The 19,456-nt window shown below is 53.6% G+C and overlaps 1 protein-coding gene and 1 non-coding gene across 2 annotated transcripts in view; both read left to right on the top strand.

Annotated features, from left to right (window-relative positions):
* The first annotated feature begins 674 nt into the window (after positions 1-674).
* TRNAR-CCG (transfer RNA arginine (anticodon CCG)) lies at positions 675-747 on the top strand. The gene has a single exon. It is a non-coding gene; the product is annotated as a tRNA-Arg (tRNA).
* Positions 748-2,943: 2,196 nt separating this feature from the next.
* Positions 2,944-19,456, top strand: part of LENG1 (leukocyte receptor cluster member 1) — a 40,920-nt gene continuing 24,407 nt past the window's right edge. Inside the window, exons 1-3 of the mRNA XM_076064705.1 lie at positions 2,944-3,190; positions 15,229-15,468; positions 17,254-17,473. Coding sequence (XP_075920820.1) covers positions 3,059-3,190; positions 15,229-15,468; positions 17,254-17,473 — 592 coding nt within the window. The 5' untranslated portion in view covers positions 2,944-3,058. The remainder of the gene's footprint in view (positions 3,191-15,228; positions 15,469-17,253; positions 17,474-19,456) is intronic.

Genomic DNA, 19,456 nt, shown 5'->3' with positions numbered 1-19,456 from the left:
GCTGGGTCTGTCACGTGACCTCCTCCTCCTGGTGCACCTAGCCTGGCACAGCAGCACACAACCCGCGTCACCCGCTGGGTCTGTCACGTGACCACCTCCTCCTGGTGCACCTAGCCTGGCACAGCGGCACGCAACCCGCGTCACCCGCTGGGTCTGTCACGTGACCACCTCCTGGTGCACCTAGCCTGGCACAGCGGCGCGCAACCCGTGTCACCTGCAGGGTCTGTCACGTGACCACCTCCTGGTGCACCTAGCCTGGCACAGCGGCGCACAACCCGTGTCACCCGCTGGGTCTGTCACGTGACCACCTCCTCGTGCACCTAGCCTGGCACAGCAGCACGCAACCCGCGTCACCTGCAGGGTCTGTCACGTGACCACCTCCTCGTCGTGCACCTAGCCTGGCACAGCAGCACAACTAATGTCACCCGCTGGGTCTGTCACGTGACCACCTCCTCGTGCACCTAGCCTGGCACAGCAGCACGCAACCCGTATCACCTACTGGATCTGTCACGTGACCTCTTCCTGGTGCACCTAGCCTGGCACAGCGGCGCGCAACCCGTGTCACCCGCTGGGTCTGTCACGTGACCACCTCCTCCTGGTGCACCTAGCCTGGCACAGCCATCACGGTGCAGGCCCAGGCTTTATGAGGCCCCCTTGCCCTCTGGCTCGCTGTGGGCCCAGTGGCCTAATGGATAAGGCATCAGCCTCCGGAGCTGGGGATTGTGGGTTCGAGTCCCATCTGGGTCGTGATATTTTATTATTTTATTTTTTTTATTTAACAAAGAAAAATTTCTCCCCCCATAGATTTGAGCGATTAAACATAAAAAAATTTTTTCACTTTCCTTGAATGACCTCATCGGTTTTTTTCTTTCACATTTGTATCTCTATCTCTCTCGCCTAAGTAGCTAAACACGTCGCATGTTCAATGCTGTGAGTGTGTCGCATATCGCGAGCGGGGCCAGATCGGCAGTGCCCCGTTGTGTCCAGGGGGTGGCGCTAAAGTGGCGAATGGCGAGGGTGGTGGTGGGAGGGGAGGTTGGTGGGGAGGATGGTGACACACAGTGACACACAGTGACACACACACACAGTGACACACACACAGTGACACACAGTGACACACACACACAGTGACACACACACAGTGACACACACACAGTGACACACACAGTGACACACACAGTGACACACACACAGTGACACACACACACACAGTGACACACACACACACAGTGACACACACACACACAGTGACACACACACACACAGTGACACACACACACACAGTGACACACACACAGTGACACACACACAGTGACACACACACACACAGTGACACACACACACACAGTGACACACACACACAGTGACACACACACACAGTGACACACACACACAGTGACACACACACACAGTGACACACACAGATACACACACAGATACACACACAGTGACACACACAGTGACACACACACAGTGACAGACACAGACACAGTGACACACAGACACAGTGACACACAGACACAGTGACACACAGACACAGTGACACACAGACACACAGTGACACACACACAGACACACAGTGACACACACACAGACACACAGTGACACACACACAGACACACAGTGACACACACAGACACACAGTGACACACACAGACACACAGTGACACACACAGACACACAGTGACACACACAGACACACAGTGACACACACAGACACACAGTGACACACACAGACACACACTGACACACAGTGACACACACAGACACACAGTGACACACACAGACACACAGTGACACACACAGACACACAGTGACACACACAGACACACAGTGACACACACACAGACACACAGTGACACACACACAGACACACAGTGACACACACACAGACACACAGTGACACACACACAGACACACAGTGACACACACACAGACACACAGTGACACACACACAGACACACAGTGACACACACACAGACACACAGTGACACACACACAGACACACAGTGACACACACACAGACACACAGTGACACACACACAGACACACAGTGACACACACACAGACACACAGTGACACACACACAGACACACAGTGACACACACACAGACACACAGTGACACACACACAGACACACAGTGACACACACACAGACACACAGTGACACACACACAGACACACAGTGACACACACACAGACACACAGTAACACACAGTGACACACAGACACACACAGACACACACCGCACCACGTGACCTCGCGATCCACCGTCGGCCTAAGTCGACACCCCCGGTTGCTAGGTTACCGAGGCGCTCAACCCGCCTGAGTTTCTCCCCCACAACCACCACGCCCACTCCACACCTTCCACCACGCCCACTCCACCACCGCCCCGCCCACTCCAACTACACCCCGCCCACTCCACCACCACCACGCCCACTCCACCCCCTCCACCCCGCCCACTCCACCCACCCCGCCCACTCCATCACCGCCCCGCCCACTCCACCAACACCCCGCCCACTCGACCCCTCCCAACTCTACCCCGTCAACTCCACCACCACCACCACGCCCACTCCACCAAAACACCGCCCACTCCACTTACACCCCGCCCACTTCACGCCCTCCACCCCGCCCACTCCATCACCGCCCACTCCAACAAAACACCGCCCACTCCGCTTCCACCCCGCCCACTCCACCACCACCACCACGCCCACTCCATCACCGCCACGCCCACTCCACCACCAAAACACCGCCCACACCGCTTACACCCCCGCCCACTCCACGCCCTCGACCCCGCCCACTCCATCACCGCCCACTCCAACAAAACACCGCCCACTCCGCTTCCACCCCGCCCACTCCACCACCACCACCACCACGCCCACTCCATCACCGCCCCCGCCCACTCCACCAAAACCACCGCCCACACCGCTTACACCCCCGCCCACTCCACGCCCTCGACCCCGCCCACTCCATCACCGCCCCGCCCACTCTGACCCCACCACTCCACCACCACCACCACCGCCACAGTGATCAGGGGAGTATCGTGAGTCTGTCCGCCATGAACATCTTGCCCAAGAAGAGTTGGCATGTCCGCAACAAGGACAACGTCGCCCGCGTCCGTAAGGACGAAGCGGCCGCCGCCGAGGAGGCGAGGGAGACGCAGAGACGCGTGGAGCTCGCAGAGCAAGAGGCGAGACTCACTCAGTCACTCACAGTCACTCAGTCACACAGTCACACACACAGTCACACACAGTCACACACACAGTCACACAGTCACACACACTCACACAGTCACAAAGTCACACAGTCAGTCACACAGTCAGTCACACAGTCAGTCACACACACAGTCACTCAGTCACACAGTCACACACACAGTCAGTCACAAAGTCACTCACTCACACACTCAGTCACACACACACAGTCACAAAGTCACTCAGTCACACACACAGTCAGTCACGAAGTCACTCACTCACACACTCAGTCACACACACACAGTCACAAAGTCACACACACACACACAGTCACACAGTCACACACACAGTCAGTCACACACAGTCACAAAGTCACACAGTCACTCACTCAGTCACACAGTCACTCACACTCTCACTCAGTCACTCACTCACTCAGTCACACAGTCACTCACTCAGTCACACAGTCACTCACTCAGTCACACAGTCACTCAGTCACTCACTCAGTCACACAGTCACTCACACACTCACTCAGTCACACACACACACAGTCACACAGTCACACACTCAGTCACTCACTCAGTCACACACACACACAGTCACAAAGTCACTCAGTCACACAGTCACTCAGTCACTCACTCAGTCACACACTCACTCACACTCTCACTCAGTCACTCAATCACTCACACAGTCACTCACTCAGTCACACAGTCACTCAGTCACACACTCAGTCACACAGTCACTCACACACTCACTCAGTCACACACACACAGTCACACAGTCACACACTCAGTCAGTCACACAGTCAGTCACACAGTCACTCACTCACACACTCACTCAGTCACACACTCACACACACAGTCACTCAGTCACACAGTCACACACACAGTCAGTCACACACTCACACACTCAGTCACACAGTCACACACTCACACAGTCACACACTCAGTCACTCACACACACACAGTCAGTCACACAGTCACTCACTCAGTCACAGTCACACAGTCACACACACAGTCAGTCACACTCACAGTCACACAGTCACTCACACTCACAGTCACTCACTCACCCACACTCAGTCACACACACACACAGTCACAAAGTCACTCAGTCACACAGTCACACACACAGTCAGTCACACAGTCAGTCACACACTCAGTCACTCACTCACACACTCACTCAGTCACACACTCACACACACAGTCACTCAGTCACACAGTCACACGCTCACACAGTCACTCACACACACAGTCACTCACTCAGTCACTCACTCAGTCACACACACACAGTCACAAAGTCACTCAATCACACAGTCACTCACATAGTCAGTCACACAGTCACACAGTCACTCACACTCAGTCACTCACTCAGTCACACAGTCACTCACACACTCAGTCACTCACTCACACACTCACTCAGTCACACACTCACACACACAGTCACTCAGTCACACAGTCACACACACAGTCAGTCACACAGTCACACACTCACACAGTCACTCACTCACACAGTCACTCACACACACAGTCACTCACTCAGTCACTCACTCAGTCACACAGTCACACACACAGTCACACAGTCACACACACACTCATAGTCACTCAGTCACACACACTCAGTCACAAACTCACTCACTCAGTCACTCACTCTCAGTCACAAAGTCACACACTCACACACTCACACACACAGTCAGTCACACAGTCACACACACAGTCAGTCACACACACACACTCAGTCACTCACAGTCACTCAGTCACACAGTCACTCACTCACACAGTCACACACTCAGTCACAAACTCAGTTACTCACTCACTCACACAGTCACACACTCAGTCACACACTCAGTCACTCACTCAGTCACTCAGTCACTCACTCACTCACACAGTCACTCAGTCACTCACTCACACAGTCACTCACTCACACAGTCACTCACTCACACAGTCACTCACTCAGTCACTCAGTCACTCACTCAGTCACTCACTCAGTCACTCAGTCACTCACTCACAGTCACACACTCACACAGTCACTCACTCAGTCACACACTCACTCAGTCACTCACTCAGTCACTCACACACTCAGTCACTCACTCAGTCACTCAGTCACTCACTCACACACTCAGTCACTCACTCACACACTCACTCAGTCACACTCACACACACTCAGTCACTCACTCAGTCACTCACCCACACAGTCACTCACTCAGTCACACTCAAACACACACAGTCACACACTCACACACTCAGTCACTCACACAGTCACTCACTCACTCACCCACTCACTCAGTCACTCACCCACTCACTCAGTCACTCAGTCACCCACTCACTCAGTCACTCACTCACTCACCCAGCTACTCACTCAGTCACTCACCCACTTACACACTCACTCACACACTCACTCATCCACGCAGTCACTCACACACTCAGTCACTCACTCACACAGTCACTCACACACTCAGTCACTCACACACTCAGTCACCCACTCACCCACTCACTCACCCACTCACTCACACAGTCACTCATTCACACACACTCAGTCACTCAGTCACCCACTCACTCACCCACTCACTCACCCACTCACTCACTCAGTCACTCAGCTACTCACTCAGTCACTCACCCACTCAGCTACTCACTCAGTCACTCACCCACTCACTCACTCACCCACTCACTCAGTCACTCACACACTCACTCACCCACTCACTCACTCAGTCAATCACCCACTCACCCACTCACTCACTCAGTCACTCACCCACTCACTCACTCAGTCACTCACCCACTCACTCACTCAGCTACTCACTCACCCACTCACTCACACACACACTCATACACTCAGTCACTCACTCACCCACTCACTCAGTCACCCACACACTCACTCACCCACTCACTCACCCACCCACTCACTCACCACTCACTCACCCACTAACTGACCCACTCATTCACACACAGGGAGACCCCGATCCCGCCTAACCTAGGCTCGGCCCGCCTCGGGTCGATGTACGCCCCCCGAGGTGGCTAGGAAAGCCGCTGAAAGCCTCGGGCCTAGCCTCCTTCCACCACGAATACCGAGTGACGCCTAGACTAAACACTCTTCACAGACTAGGAGTGACGCGCGTAGTCTAAACACTCTTCACAGGCTAGGAGTGACACGTGGTCTAAACGCTCTTCACAGGCTAGGAGTGACACGTGGTCTAAACGCTCTTCACAGGCTAGGAGTGACACGTGTAGTCTAAACACTCTTCACAGACTAGGAGTGACACGTGGTCTAAACACTCTTCACAGGCTAGGAGTGACACGTGTAGTCTAAACACTCTTCACAGGCTAGGAGTGACACGTGGTCTAAACACTCTTCACAGGCTAGGAGTGACACGTGTAGTCTAAACACTCTTCACAGGCTAGGAGTGACACGTGGTCTAAACACTCTTCACAGGCTAGGAGTGACACGTGGTCTAAACACTCTTCACAGGCTAGGAGTGACACGTGGTCTAAACACTCTTCACAGGCTAGGAGTGACACGTGGTCTAAACACTCTTCACAGGCTAGGAGTGACACGTGGTCTAAACACTCTTCACAGGCTAGGAGTGACACGTGGTCTAAACACTCTTCACAGGCTAGGAGTGACACGTGGTCTAAACACTCTTCACAGGGTAGGAGTGACACGTGGTCTAAACACTCTTCACAGGCTAGGAGTGACACGCGTAGTCTAAACACTCTTCACAGGCTAGGAGTGACGCGTGGGGTCTAAACACTCTTCACAGGCTAGGAGTGACACGTGGTCTAAACACTCTTCACAGGCTAGGAGTGACACGTGGTCTAAACACTCTTCACAGACTAGGAGTGACACGAGGTCTAAACACTCTTCACAAACTAGGAGTGACATGTGGTCTAAACACTCTTCACAGACTAGGAGTGACGTGTGGTCTAAACATTCTTCACAGGCTAGGAGTGACACGTGGTCTAAACACTCTTCACAGGCTAGGAGTGACGCGTGTAGTCTAAACACTCTTCACAGGCTAGGAGTGACACGTGGTCTAAACACTCTTCACAGGCTAGGAGTGACACGTGGTCTAAACACTCTTCACAGACTAGGAGTGGCACGTGGTCTAAACACTCTTCACAGGCTAGGAGTGACACGTGGTCTAAACACTCTTCACAGGCTAGGAGTGACACGTGGCCTAAACACTCTTCACAGACTAGGAGTGACACGTGGTCTAAACACTCTTCACAGACCAGGAGTGACACGTGGTCTAAACACTCTTCACAGGCTAGGAGTGACGCGTGGTCTAAACACTCTTCACAGACTAGGAGTGACACGTGGTCTAAACACTCTAACCAATTACCTCCTTGTAGACCAGGCGAGGTAGTCAACATCTACCACGACCTCCTGCGTACCAGGCGAGGTAGTCAACATCTACCACGACCTCCTGTAGACCAGGCGAGGTGGTCAACATCTACCACGACCTCCTGTAGACCAGGCGAGGTGGTCAACATCTACCACGACCTCCTGCGTACCAGGCGAGGTAGTCAACATCTACCACGACCTCCTGTAAGCCAGGCGAGGTAGTCAACATCTACCACGACCTCCTGTATACCAGGCGAGGTAGTCAACATCTACCACGACCTCCTGCGTACCAGGCGAGGTGGTCAACATCTAGCACGACCTCCTGCGTACCAGGCGAGGTAGTCAACATCTACCACGACCTCCTGTGTACCAGGCGAGGTAGTCAACATCTACCACGACCTCCTGTAGACCAGGCGAGGTGGTCAACATCTACCACGACCTCCTGTGTACCAGGCGAGGTAGTCAACATCTACCACGACCTCCTGTAGACCAGGCGAGGTAGTCAACATCTACCACGACCTCCTGTAGACCAGGCGAGGTGGTCAACATCTACCACGACCTCCTGTAGACCAGGCGAGGTGGTCAACATCTACCACGACCTCCTGTAGACCAGGCGAGGTAGTCAACATCTACCACAACCTCCTGTGTACCAGGCGAGGTAGTCAACATCTACCTCGACCTCCTGTAGACCAGGCGAGGTAGTCAACATCTACCACGACCTCCTGTAGACCTGGCGAGGTAGTCAACATCTACCACGACCTCCTGTAGACCAGGCGAGGTGGTCAACGTCTACCACGACCTCCTGTGTACCAGGCGAGGTGGTCAACATCTACCACGACCTCCTGCGTACCAGGCGAGGTAGTCAACATCTACCACGACCTCCTGCGTACCAGGCGAGGTAGTCAACATCTACCACGACCTCCTGTAGACCAGGCGAGGTAGTCAACATCTACCACGACCTCCTGTAGACCAGGCGAGGTAGTTAACATCTACCACAACCTCCTGTAGACCAGGCGAGGTAGTCAACATCTACCACGACCTCCTGCGTACCAGGCGAGGTAGTCAACATCTACCACGACCTCCTGTATACCAGGCGAGGTAGTTAACATCTACCACGACCTCCTGCGTACCAGGCGAGGTAGTTAACATCTACCACGACCTCCTGTAGACCAGGCGAGGTAGTCAACATCTACCACGACCTCCTGTAGACCAGGCGAGGTAGTCAACATCTACCACGACCTCCTGTAGACCAGGCGAGGTAGTTAACATCTACCACGACCTCCTGTGTACCAGGCGAGGTAGTCAACATCTATCACGACCTCCTGCGTACCAGGCGAGGTAGTCAACATCTACCACGACCTCCTGTAGACCAGGCGAGGTGGTCAACATCTACCACGACCTCCTGCGTACCAGGCGAGGTAGTCAACATCTACCACGACCTCCTGTAGACCAGGCGAGGTGGTCAACATCTACCACGACCTCCTGTGTACCAGGCGAGGTGGTCAACATCTACCACGACCTCCTGTGTACCAGGCGAGGTGGTCAACATCTCGCACGACCTCCTGTAGTCCAGGCGAGGTAGTCAACATCTACCACGACCTCCTGTGTACCAGGCGAGGTAGTCAACATCTCGCACGACCTCCTGTAGACCAGGCGAGGTAGTCAACATCTACCACGACCTCCTGTAGACCTGGCGAGGTGGTCAACATCTACCACGACCTCCTGTAGACCTGGCGAGGTGGTCAACATCTACCACGACCTCCTGTAGACCAGGCGAGGTGGTCAACATCTACCACGACCTCCTGTGTACCAGGCGAGGTGGTCAACATCTACCACGACCTCCTGTGTACCAGGCGAGGTAGTCAACATCTCGCACGACCTCCTGTAGACCAGGCGAGGTAGTCAACATCTACCACGACCTCCTGCGTACCAGGCGAGGTGGTCAACATCTAGCACGACCTCCTGCGTACCAGGCGAGGTAGTCAACATCTAACCACGACCTCCTGTAGACCAGGCGAGGTAGTCAACATCTACCACGACCTCCTGTGTACCAGGCGAGGTGGTCAACATCTAGCACGACCTCCTGCGTACCAGGCGAGGTAGTCAACATCTACCACGACCTCCTGTGTACCAGGCGAGGTAGTCAACATCTACCACGACCTCCTGTAGACCAGGCGAGGTGGTCAACATCTACCACGACCTCCTGTGTACCAGGCGAGGTAGTCAACATCTACCACGACCTCCTGTAGACCAGGCGAGGTAGTCAACATCTACCACGACCTCCTGTAGACCAGGCGAGGTGGTCAACATCTACCACGACCTCCTGTAGACCAGGCGAGGTGGTCAACATCTACCACGACCTCCTGTAGACCAGGCGAGGTAGTCAACATCTACCACAACCTCCTGTGTACCAGGCGAGGTAGTCAACATCTACCTCGACCTCCTGTAGACCAGGCGAGGTAGTCAACATCTACCACGACCTCCTGTAGACCTGGCGAGGTAGTCAACATCTACCACGACCTCCTGTAGACCAGGCGAGGTGGTCAACGTCTACCACGACCTCCTGTGTACCAGGCGAGGTGGTCAACATCTACCACGACCTCCTGCGTACCAGGCGAGGTAGTCAACATCTACCACGACCTCCTGCGTACCAGGCGAGGTAGTCAACATCTACCACGACCTCCTGTAGACCAGGCGAGGTAGTCAACATCTACCACGACCTCCTGTAGACCAGGCGAGGTAGTTAACATCTACCACAACCTCCTGTAGACCAGGCGAGGTAGTCAACATCTACCACGACCTCCTGCGTACCAGGCGAGGTAGTCAACATCTACCACGACCTCCTGTATACCAGGCGAGGTAGTTAACATCTACCACGACCTCCTGCGTACCAGGCGAGGTAGTTAACATCTACCACGACCTCCTGTAGACCAGGCGAGGTAGTCAACATCTACCACGACCTCCTGTAGACCAGGCGAGGTAGTCAACATCTACCACGACCTCCTGTAGACCAGGCGAGGTAGTTAACATCTACCACGACCTCCTGTGTACCAGGCGAGGTAGTCAACATCTATCACGACCTCCTGCGTACCAGGCGAGGTAGTCAACATCTACCACGACCTCCTGTAGACCAGGCGAGGTGGTCAACATCTACCACGACCTCCTGCGTACCAGGCGAGGTAGTCAACATCTACCACGACCTCCTGTAGACCAGGCGAGGTGGTCAACATCTACCACGACCTCCTGTGTACCAGGCGAGGTGGTCAACATCTACCACGACCTCCTGTGTACCAGGCGAGGTGGTCAACATCTCGCACGACCTCCTGTAGTCCAGGCGAGGTAGTCAACATCTACCACGACCTCCTGTGTACCAGGCGAGGTAGTCAACATCTCGCACGACCTCCTGTAGACCAGGCGAGGTAGTCAACATCTACCACGACCTCCTGTAGACCTGGCGAGGTGGTCAACATCTACCACGACCTCCTGTAGACCTGGCGAGGTGGTCAACATCTACCACGACCTCCTGTAGACCAGGCGAGGTGGTCAACATCTACCACGACCTCCTGTGTACCAGGCGAGGTGGTCAACATCTACCACGACCTCCTGTGTACCAGGCGAGGTAGTCAACATCTCGCACGACCTCCTGTAGACCAGGCGAGGTAGTCAACATCTACCACGACCTCCTGCGTACCAGGCGAGGTGGTCAACATCTAGCACGACCTCCTGCGTACCAGGCGAGGTAGTCAACATCTAACCACGACCTCCTGTAGACCAGGCGAGGTAGTCAACATCTACCACGACCTCCTGTGTACCAGGCGAGGTGGTCAACATCTACCACGACCTCCTGTGTACCAGGCGAGGTAGTCATCATCTACCACGACCTCCTGTGTACCAGGCGAGGTGATCAACATCTACCACGACCTCCTGTAGACCAGGCGAGGTGGTCAACATCTACCACGACCTCTTGTAGACCAGGCGAGGTAGTCAACATCTACCACGACCTCCTGTGTACCAGGCGAGGTAGTCAACATCTACCACGACCTCCTGTGTACCAGGCGAGGTGGTCAACGTCTACCATGACCTCCTGTGTACCAGGCGAGGTAGTCAACATCTACCACGACCTCCTGCGTACCAGGCGAGGTGGTCAACATCTACCACGACCTCCTGTGTACCAGGCGAGGTAGTCAACATCTACCACGACCTCCTGTATACCAGGCGAGGTGGTCAACGTCTACCACGACCTCCGTAGACCAGGCGAGGTGGTCAACGTCTACCACGACCTCCTGTGTACCAGGCGAGGTAGTCAACATCTACCACGACCTCCTGCGTACCAGGCGAGGTGGTCAACATCTACCACGACCTCCTGTGTACCAGGCGAGGTGGTCAACATCTACCACGAACTCCTGTAGACCAGGCGAGGTAGTCAACATCTACCACGACCTCCTGCGTACCAGGCGAGGTAGTCAACATCTACCACGACCTCCTGTAGACCAGGCGAGGTAGTCAACATCTACCACGACCTCCTGTTGACCAGGCGAGGTAGTCAACATCTACCACGACCTCCTGTGTACCAGGCGAGGTGGTCAACATCTACCACGACCTCCTGTGTACCAGGCGAGGTGGTCAACATCTACCACGACCTCCTGTAGACCAGGCGAGGTGGTCAACATCTACCACGACCTCCTGCGTACCAGGCGAGGTAGTCAACATCTACCACGACCTCCTGCGTACCAGGCGAGGTAGTCAACATCTCGCACGACCTCCTGTGTACCAGGCGAGGTAGTCAACGTCTACCACGATCTCCTGTAGACCAGGCGAGGTAGTCAACATCTACCACGACCTCCTGTGGACCATGCGAGGTGGTCAACATCTACCACGACCTCCTGTAGACCAGGCGAGGTAGTCAACATCTACCACGACCTCCTGCGTACCAGGCGAGGTAGTCAACATCTACCACGACCTCCTGTGTACCAGGCGAGGTAGTCAACATCTACCACGACCTCCTGCGTACCAGGCGAGGTAGTCAACATCTACCACGACCTCCTGTGTACCAGGCGAGGTGGTCAACATCTACCACGACCTCCTGTAGACCAGGCGAGGTAGTCAACATCTACCACGACCTCCTGTAGACCAGGCGAGGTAGTCAACATCTACCACGACCTCCTGTGTACCAGGCGAGGTAGTCAACATCTACCACGACCTCCTGTGTACCAGGCGAGGTGGTCAACATCTACCACGACCTCCTGTGTACCAGGCGAGGTAGTCAACATCTACCACGACCTCCTGTGTACCAGGCGAGGTGGTCAACATCTACCACGACCTCCTGTGTACCAGGCGAGGTGGTCAACATCTACCACGACCTCCTGTAGACCAGGCGAGGTGGTCAACATCTACCACGACCTCCTGTGTACCAGGCGAGGTGGTCAACATCTACCACGACCTCCTGTGTACCAGGCGAGGTGGTCAACATCTACCACGACCTCCTGTAGACCAGGCGAGGTAGTCAACATCTACCACGACCTCCTGTAGACCAGGCGAGGTGGTCAACATCTTCCACGACCTCCTGTGTACCAGGCGAGGTGGTCAACATCTACCACGACCTCCTGTGTACCAGGCGAGGTAGTCAACATCTACCACGACCTCCTGTGTACCAGGCGAGGTGGTCAACATCTACCACGACCTCCTGTAGACCAGGCGAGGTAGTCAACATCTACCACGACCTCCTGTAGACCAGGCGAGGTGGTCAACATCTTCCACGACCTCCTGTGTACCAGGCGAGGTGGTCAACATCTACCACGACCTCCTGTAGACCAGGCGAGGTGGTCAACATCTACCACGACCTCCTGTAGACCAGGCGAGGTGGTCAACATCTACCACGACCTCCTGTTGATCAGGCGAGGTGGTCAACATCTACCACGACCTCCTGCGTACCAGGCGAGGTAATCAACATCTACCACGACCTCCTGTAGACCAGGCGAGGTAGTCAACATCTACCACGACCTCCTGTGTACCAGGCGAGGTAGTCAACATCTACCACGACCTCCTGTAGACCAGGCGAGGTGGTCAACATCTACCACGACCTCCTGTGTACCAGGCGAGGTAGTCAACATCTACCACGACCTCCTGCGTACCAGGCGAGGTAGTCAACGTCTACCACGACCTCCTGTATACCAGGCGAGGTGGTCAACATCTACCACGACCTCCTGTAGACCAGGCGAGGTAGTCAACATCTACCACGACCTCCTGCGTACCAGGCGAGGTAATCAACATCTACCACGACCTCCTGTAGACCAGGCGAGGTAGTCAACATCTACCACGACCTCCTGCGTACCAGGCGAGGTAGTCAACATCTACCACGACCTCCTGTATACCAGGCGAGGTAGTCAACATCTACCACGACCTCCTGTGTACCAGGCGAGGTAGTCAACATCTACCACGACCTCCTGTAGACCAGGCGAGGTAGTCAACATCTACCACGACCTCCTGCGTACCAGGCGAGGTAGTCAACATCTACCACGACCTCCTGTATACCAGGCGAGGTAGTCAACATCTACCACGACCTCCTGTATACCAGGCGAGGTAGTCAACATCTACCACGACCTCCTGTGTATCAGGCGAGGTAGTCAACATCTACCACGACCTCCTGTATACCAGGCGAGGTAGTCAACATCTACCACGACCTCCTGTAGACCAGGCGAGGTAGTCAACATCTACCACGACCTCCTGCGTACCAGGCGAGGTAGTCAACATCTACCATGACCTCCTGTGTACCAGGCGAGGTAGTCAACATCTACCACGACCTCCTGTGTACCAGGCGAGGTAGTCAACATCTACCACGACCTCCTGTGTACCAGGCGAGGTGGTCAACATCTACCACGACCTCCTGCGTACCAGGCGAGGTAGTCAACATCTACCACGACCTCCTGTAGACCAGGCGAGGTAGTCAACATCTACCACGACCTCCTGTGTATCAGGCGAGGTAGTCAACATCTACCACGACCTCCTGCGTACCAGGCGAGGTAGTCATCATCTACCACGACCTCCTGTATACCAGGCGAGGTGGTCAACATCTACCACGACCTCCTGTGTACCAGGCGAGGTAGTCAACATCTACCACGACCTCCTGCGTACCAGGCGAGGTAGTCAACATCTACCACGACCTCCTGCGTACCAGGCGAGGTAGTCAACATCTACCACGACCTCCTGTGTACCAGGCGAGGTGGTCAACATCTACCACGACCTCCTGCGTACCAGGCGAGGTAGTCAACATCTACCACGACCTCCTGTAGACCAGGCGAGGTAGTCAACATCTACCACGACCTCCTGTAGACCAGGCGAGGTAGTCAACATCTACCACGACCTCCTGTATACCAGGCGAGGTAGTCAACATCTACCACGACCTCCTGCGTACCAGGCGAGGTAGTCATCATCTACCACGACCTCCTGTGTACCAGGCGAGGTAGTCAACATCTACCACGACCTCCTGTGTACCAGGCGAGGTGGTCAACATCTACCACGACCTCCTGTATACCAGGCGAGGTAGTCAACATCTACCACGACCTCCTGTGTACCAGGCGAGGTAGTCAACATCTACCACGACCTCCTGTAGACCAGGCGAGGTGGTCAACATCTACCACGACCTCCTGCGTACCAGGCGAGGTAGTCAACATCTACCACCCCTTGCCGCTCTCTCTCCCACCTCTAGGCCCGCACGGAGTTTTTGCGTTCACGGTCCCGGGCCCGGGTTCCGTCAGCTGAGCGGGACTCCGTTGGTGGGGGGGACTCCGTTGGTGGGGGGGTCTCCGTTGGTGGGGGGGTCTCCGTTGGTGGGGGGGGAGGAGACTCGGGGGGTCTCGACCTGCTGGGCCTCCGGCCCACCTCCATCGGGAGGTCGTCCCGGACGCAGGGAAACAGTGACCACGCGGAGGAGAAGAGACTTGAGCAGGTGGGTGGGGTGGGTGGGGTGGGTGGGGTGGGTGGGGTGGGTGGGTGGGGGGTGGGGGGGTGGGTGGGTGGGGGGTGGGTGGGGGGGGGGGGTGAGTGGGTGGATGGGTGAGTGGGTGAGTGGGTGGGTGAGTGAGTGGGTGAGTGAGTGAGTGAGTGGGTGAGTGAGTGGGTGGGTGAGTGGGTGAGTGAGTGGGTGAGTGAGTGGGTGAGTGGGTGAGTGGGTGAGTGAGTGAGTGGGTGAGTGAGTGGGTGAGTGAGTGGGTGAGTGAGTGAGTGAGTGGGTGAGTGAGTGGGTGGGTGAGTGGGTGAGTGAGTGGATGGGTGAGTGGATGGGTGAGTGGGTGGGTGGGTGAGTGGGTGAGTGAGTGAGTGGGTGAGTGCGTGGGTGAGTGAGTGGGTGAGTGGGTGAGTGTGTGAGTGAGTGGGTTAGTGAGTGAGTGGGTGAGTGCGTGGGTGAGTGATTGGATGGGTGGGGTGAGTGGGTGGGTGAGTGGGTGGGTGGGTGAGTGAGTGAGTTAGTGAGTGAGTGGGTGAGTGAGTGAGTGGGTGAGTGAGTGAGTGGGTGAGTGAGTGAGTGGGTGAGTGAGTGAGTGAGTTAGTGAGTGAGTGGGTGAGTGAGTGAGTGGGTGAGTGAGTGGGTGAGTGAGTGAGTGGGTGAGTGAGTGAGTGGGTGAGTGAGTGAGTGAGTGGGTGAGTGGGTGAGTGAGTGGGTGAGTGAGTGAGTGGGTGAGTGAGTGAGTGGGTGAGTGAGTGAGTGAGTGGGTGAGTGAGTGAGTGAGTTAGTGAGTGAGTGGGTGAGTGCGTGAGTGGGTGAGTGGGTGAGTGGGTGAGTCAGTGGGTGAGTGGCTGAGTGAGTGAGTGGGTGAGTGGGTGGGTGAGTGAGTGAGTGGGTGGCTGGGTGAGTGAGTGGGTGAGTGGGTGAGTGAGTGGGTGAGTGGGTGAGTGAGTGAGTGGGTGGGTGGCTGGGTGAGTGAGTGGGTGAGTGGGTGAGTGAGTGGGTGAGTGGGTGGGTGAGTGAGTGAGTGGGTGGGTGGCTGGGTGAGTGAGTGGGTGAGTGGGTGAGTGAGTGGGTGAGTGGGTGAGTGGGTGGGGTGGGTGGGTGCCGTTAGTCCTCATAGGCAGTGCTGCTACTCGCTAGATGATGATGATGTTGATGATGATGGTGCTGATGATGATGCTGATGTTAATGATGATGATGGTGATGCTGATGTTGATGATGGTGATGATGCTGATGTTAATGATGATGCTGGTGATGATGTTGGTGATGATGATGGTGATGATGATGATGATGTTGGTGATGATGTTGGTGATGATGATGATGGTGATGCTGATGATGTTGATGATGATGATGTTGATGATGATGTTGATGATGATGTTGGTGATGATGATGGTGATGCTGATGATGATGGTGATGATGATGGTGATGATGATGGTGATGATGATGATGTTGATGATGCTGATGATGCTGGTGATGATGATGATGCTGATGATGTTGATGATGATGTTGTTGATGCTGCTGGTGATGATGATGCTGATGACGATGTTGATAATGTTGATGATGATGCTGATGATGCTGATGTTGATGATGTTGATGATGGTGATGATGATGCTGATGTTAATGATGATGATGTTGATAATGATGTTGGTGATGCTGATGATGCTGGTGATGATGTTGGTGATGATGATGGTGATGATGATGTTGGTGATGATGTTGATGATGATGCTGATGACGATGTTGATGACGATGTTGATGACGATGTTGACGATGTTGATGAGGTTATAGGAGAGGCAGGAGCGGGCTCTCGGTGTCCTCACCTACCTGGGGCAGAGCGCCTCCACCTCATCATGGTGGCAACAGAAGCCGGCCCTCACCTCCTCGTCCCTCACCTCCTCGTCCCTCACCTCCTCGTCCCTCACCACCTCCTCCACCTCGTCCCTCACCACCTCGTCGGCATCGCCGGCGCCCAAGGCCGACGCCGTGTCTCTCGCAGCTCAGAGAAGAGGTGAAGGGGGGGGCGGCGGAGAGACACCTCATCAGCATCATCATCATCAACATCATCATCAACATCATCACCAGCATCACCAACATCATCATTAACATCATCATCAACATCATCACCAGCATCACCAACATCATCATTAACATCATCATCATCAGCATCATCATCAGCATCATCATCATCAGCATCATCATCAACATCATCATCAGCATCATCATCATCAACATCATCATCAACATCATCACCAGCATCACCAACATCATCATTAACATCATCATCATCAGCATCATCATCAGCATCATCATCATCAGCATCATCATCAACATCATCATCAGCATCATCACCAACATCATCAGCATCACCAACAGCATCATCATCATCATCACCATCATCACCATCATCATCAGCATCATCATCAGCATCATTATCATTAGCATCATCATTATCATCAGCATCATCAGCATCATCATCAGCATCATCAGCATCATCACCATCAGCATCATCACCATCATCATCCATCATCATCACCATCATCAGCATCACCATCATCAGCATCATAATCATCAGCATCATCATCAGCATCATCATCATCATCAGCATCATCTCCATCATCATCATCATCAACAGCATCATCATCATCGTCATCACCATCATCATCAGCATCATCACCATCATCACCATCATCATCAGCATCATCAGCATCATCATCATCACCAACATCATCATCACCAACATCATCATCATCACCATCAGCATCATCATCAGCATCATCATCACCATCATCATCACCATCATCATCAACATCATCATCATCAGCATCATCATCACCAACATCATCATCATCACCATCATCATCACCAACATCATCAGCATCATCATCACCAACATCATCATCAGCAGCATCATCAGCATCATCATCATCACCATCATCATCAGCATTCGTGAACACAAAGCAGACCTTAAACACGGTAGGACCAACACCTCGGCCGTAGCAGATCATTGTTCTAATTCAGTAGGCTCACATGCCATTGACTTCTCCAAGACAGAGGTTCTTTGTAAGCCATCTGGCTACCATGAGAGATTCGTTCATGAGGCTATCCACACATATACAAGCACGGAGACAATTTCAACCGAGCAGATGGATTCTGGGCTTAGCAATCATTGGAAAGATTTGATAAACCATTTGAGGTCTTAATTGATTGTTCATGCTTACGGTGGCTTTCAGACAGCATACATTATAAAAAATTTCGTCTCCACCCTCCTCTTTTCAGAACATAGATGGACTCGTCCTTCTAAATAAACTTCCAAATCGCTGTGCGTGGCGCTGACGTTTTTAATAAATAAATACACCGTTTAAAAATAAATTAATTAATACGGACCGACACACCTGATGATGACCGTTTGTGTTGTGGTCGAGACGTCGTGAGAATTTTTATTGTTTTTATATATATTTTATTATTTTATTGTTTCCCTTCAACGTGACTTTACCGAAAGAGCTAAGAATATCACCATCAGCAGCAGCAGCATCATCACCATCATCATCATCACCAACATCATCAGCATCACCAACACCATCATCATCAGCATCATCATCATCAGCATCATCACCAACATCATCAACAGCATCATCAGCATCATCACCAACATCATCATCAGCATTACCAACATCATCATCAACATCATAATCAGCATCATCATCATCATCACCAACATCATCATCATCACCACCATCATCATCACCATCATCATCACCATCATCATCACCATCATCACTATCACCATCATCACCATCACCAACAGCATCATCATCACCATGATCATCACCATCATCAGCATCATCATCATCAACATCATCATCACCAACATCATCACCAACATCATCATCATCAGCATCATCATAACCAACATCATCATCATCAGCATCATCATCACCAACATCATCATCACCATCATCAACATCATTAACATCATCAACATCATCATCAT

Source organism: Petromyzon marinus, unplaced genomic scaffold (genome assembly GCF_048934315.1).
Source record: "Petromyzon marinus isolate PM22_M1 ecotype Great Lakes invasive population unplaced genomic scaffold, UKy_Petmar_22M1.pri1.0 PM_Scaffold_61, whole genome shotgun sequence".
Lineage (NCBI taxonomy): Eukaryota > Metazoa > Chordata > Hyperoartia > Petromyzontiformes > Petromyzontidae > Petromyzon > Petromyzon marinus.
The sequence above is the reverse complement of the archived record's forward strand: the minus strand, read 5'-3'. Positions and strand labels throughout refer to the sequence as shown.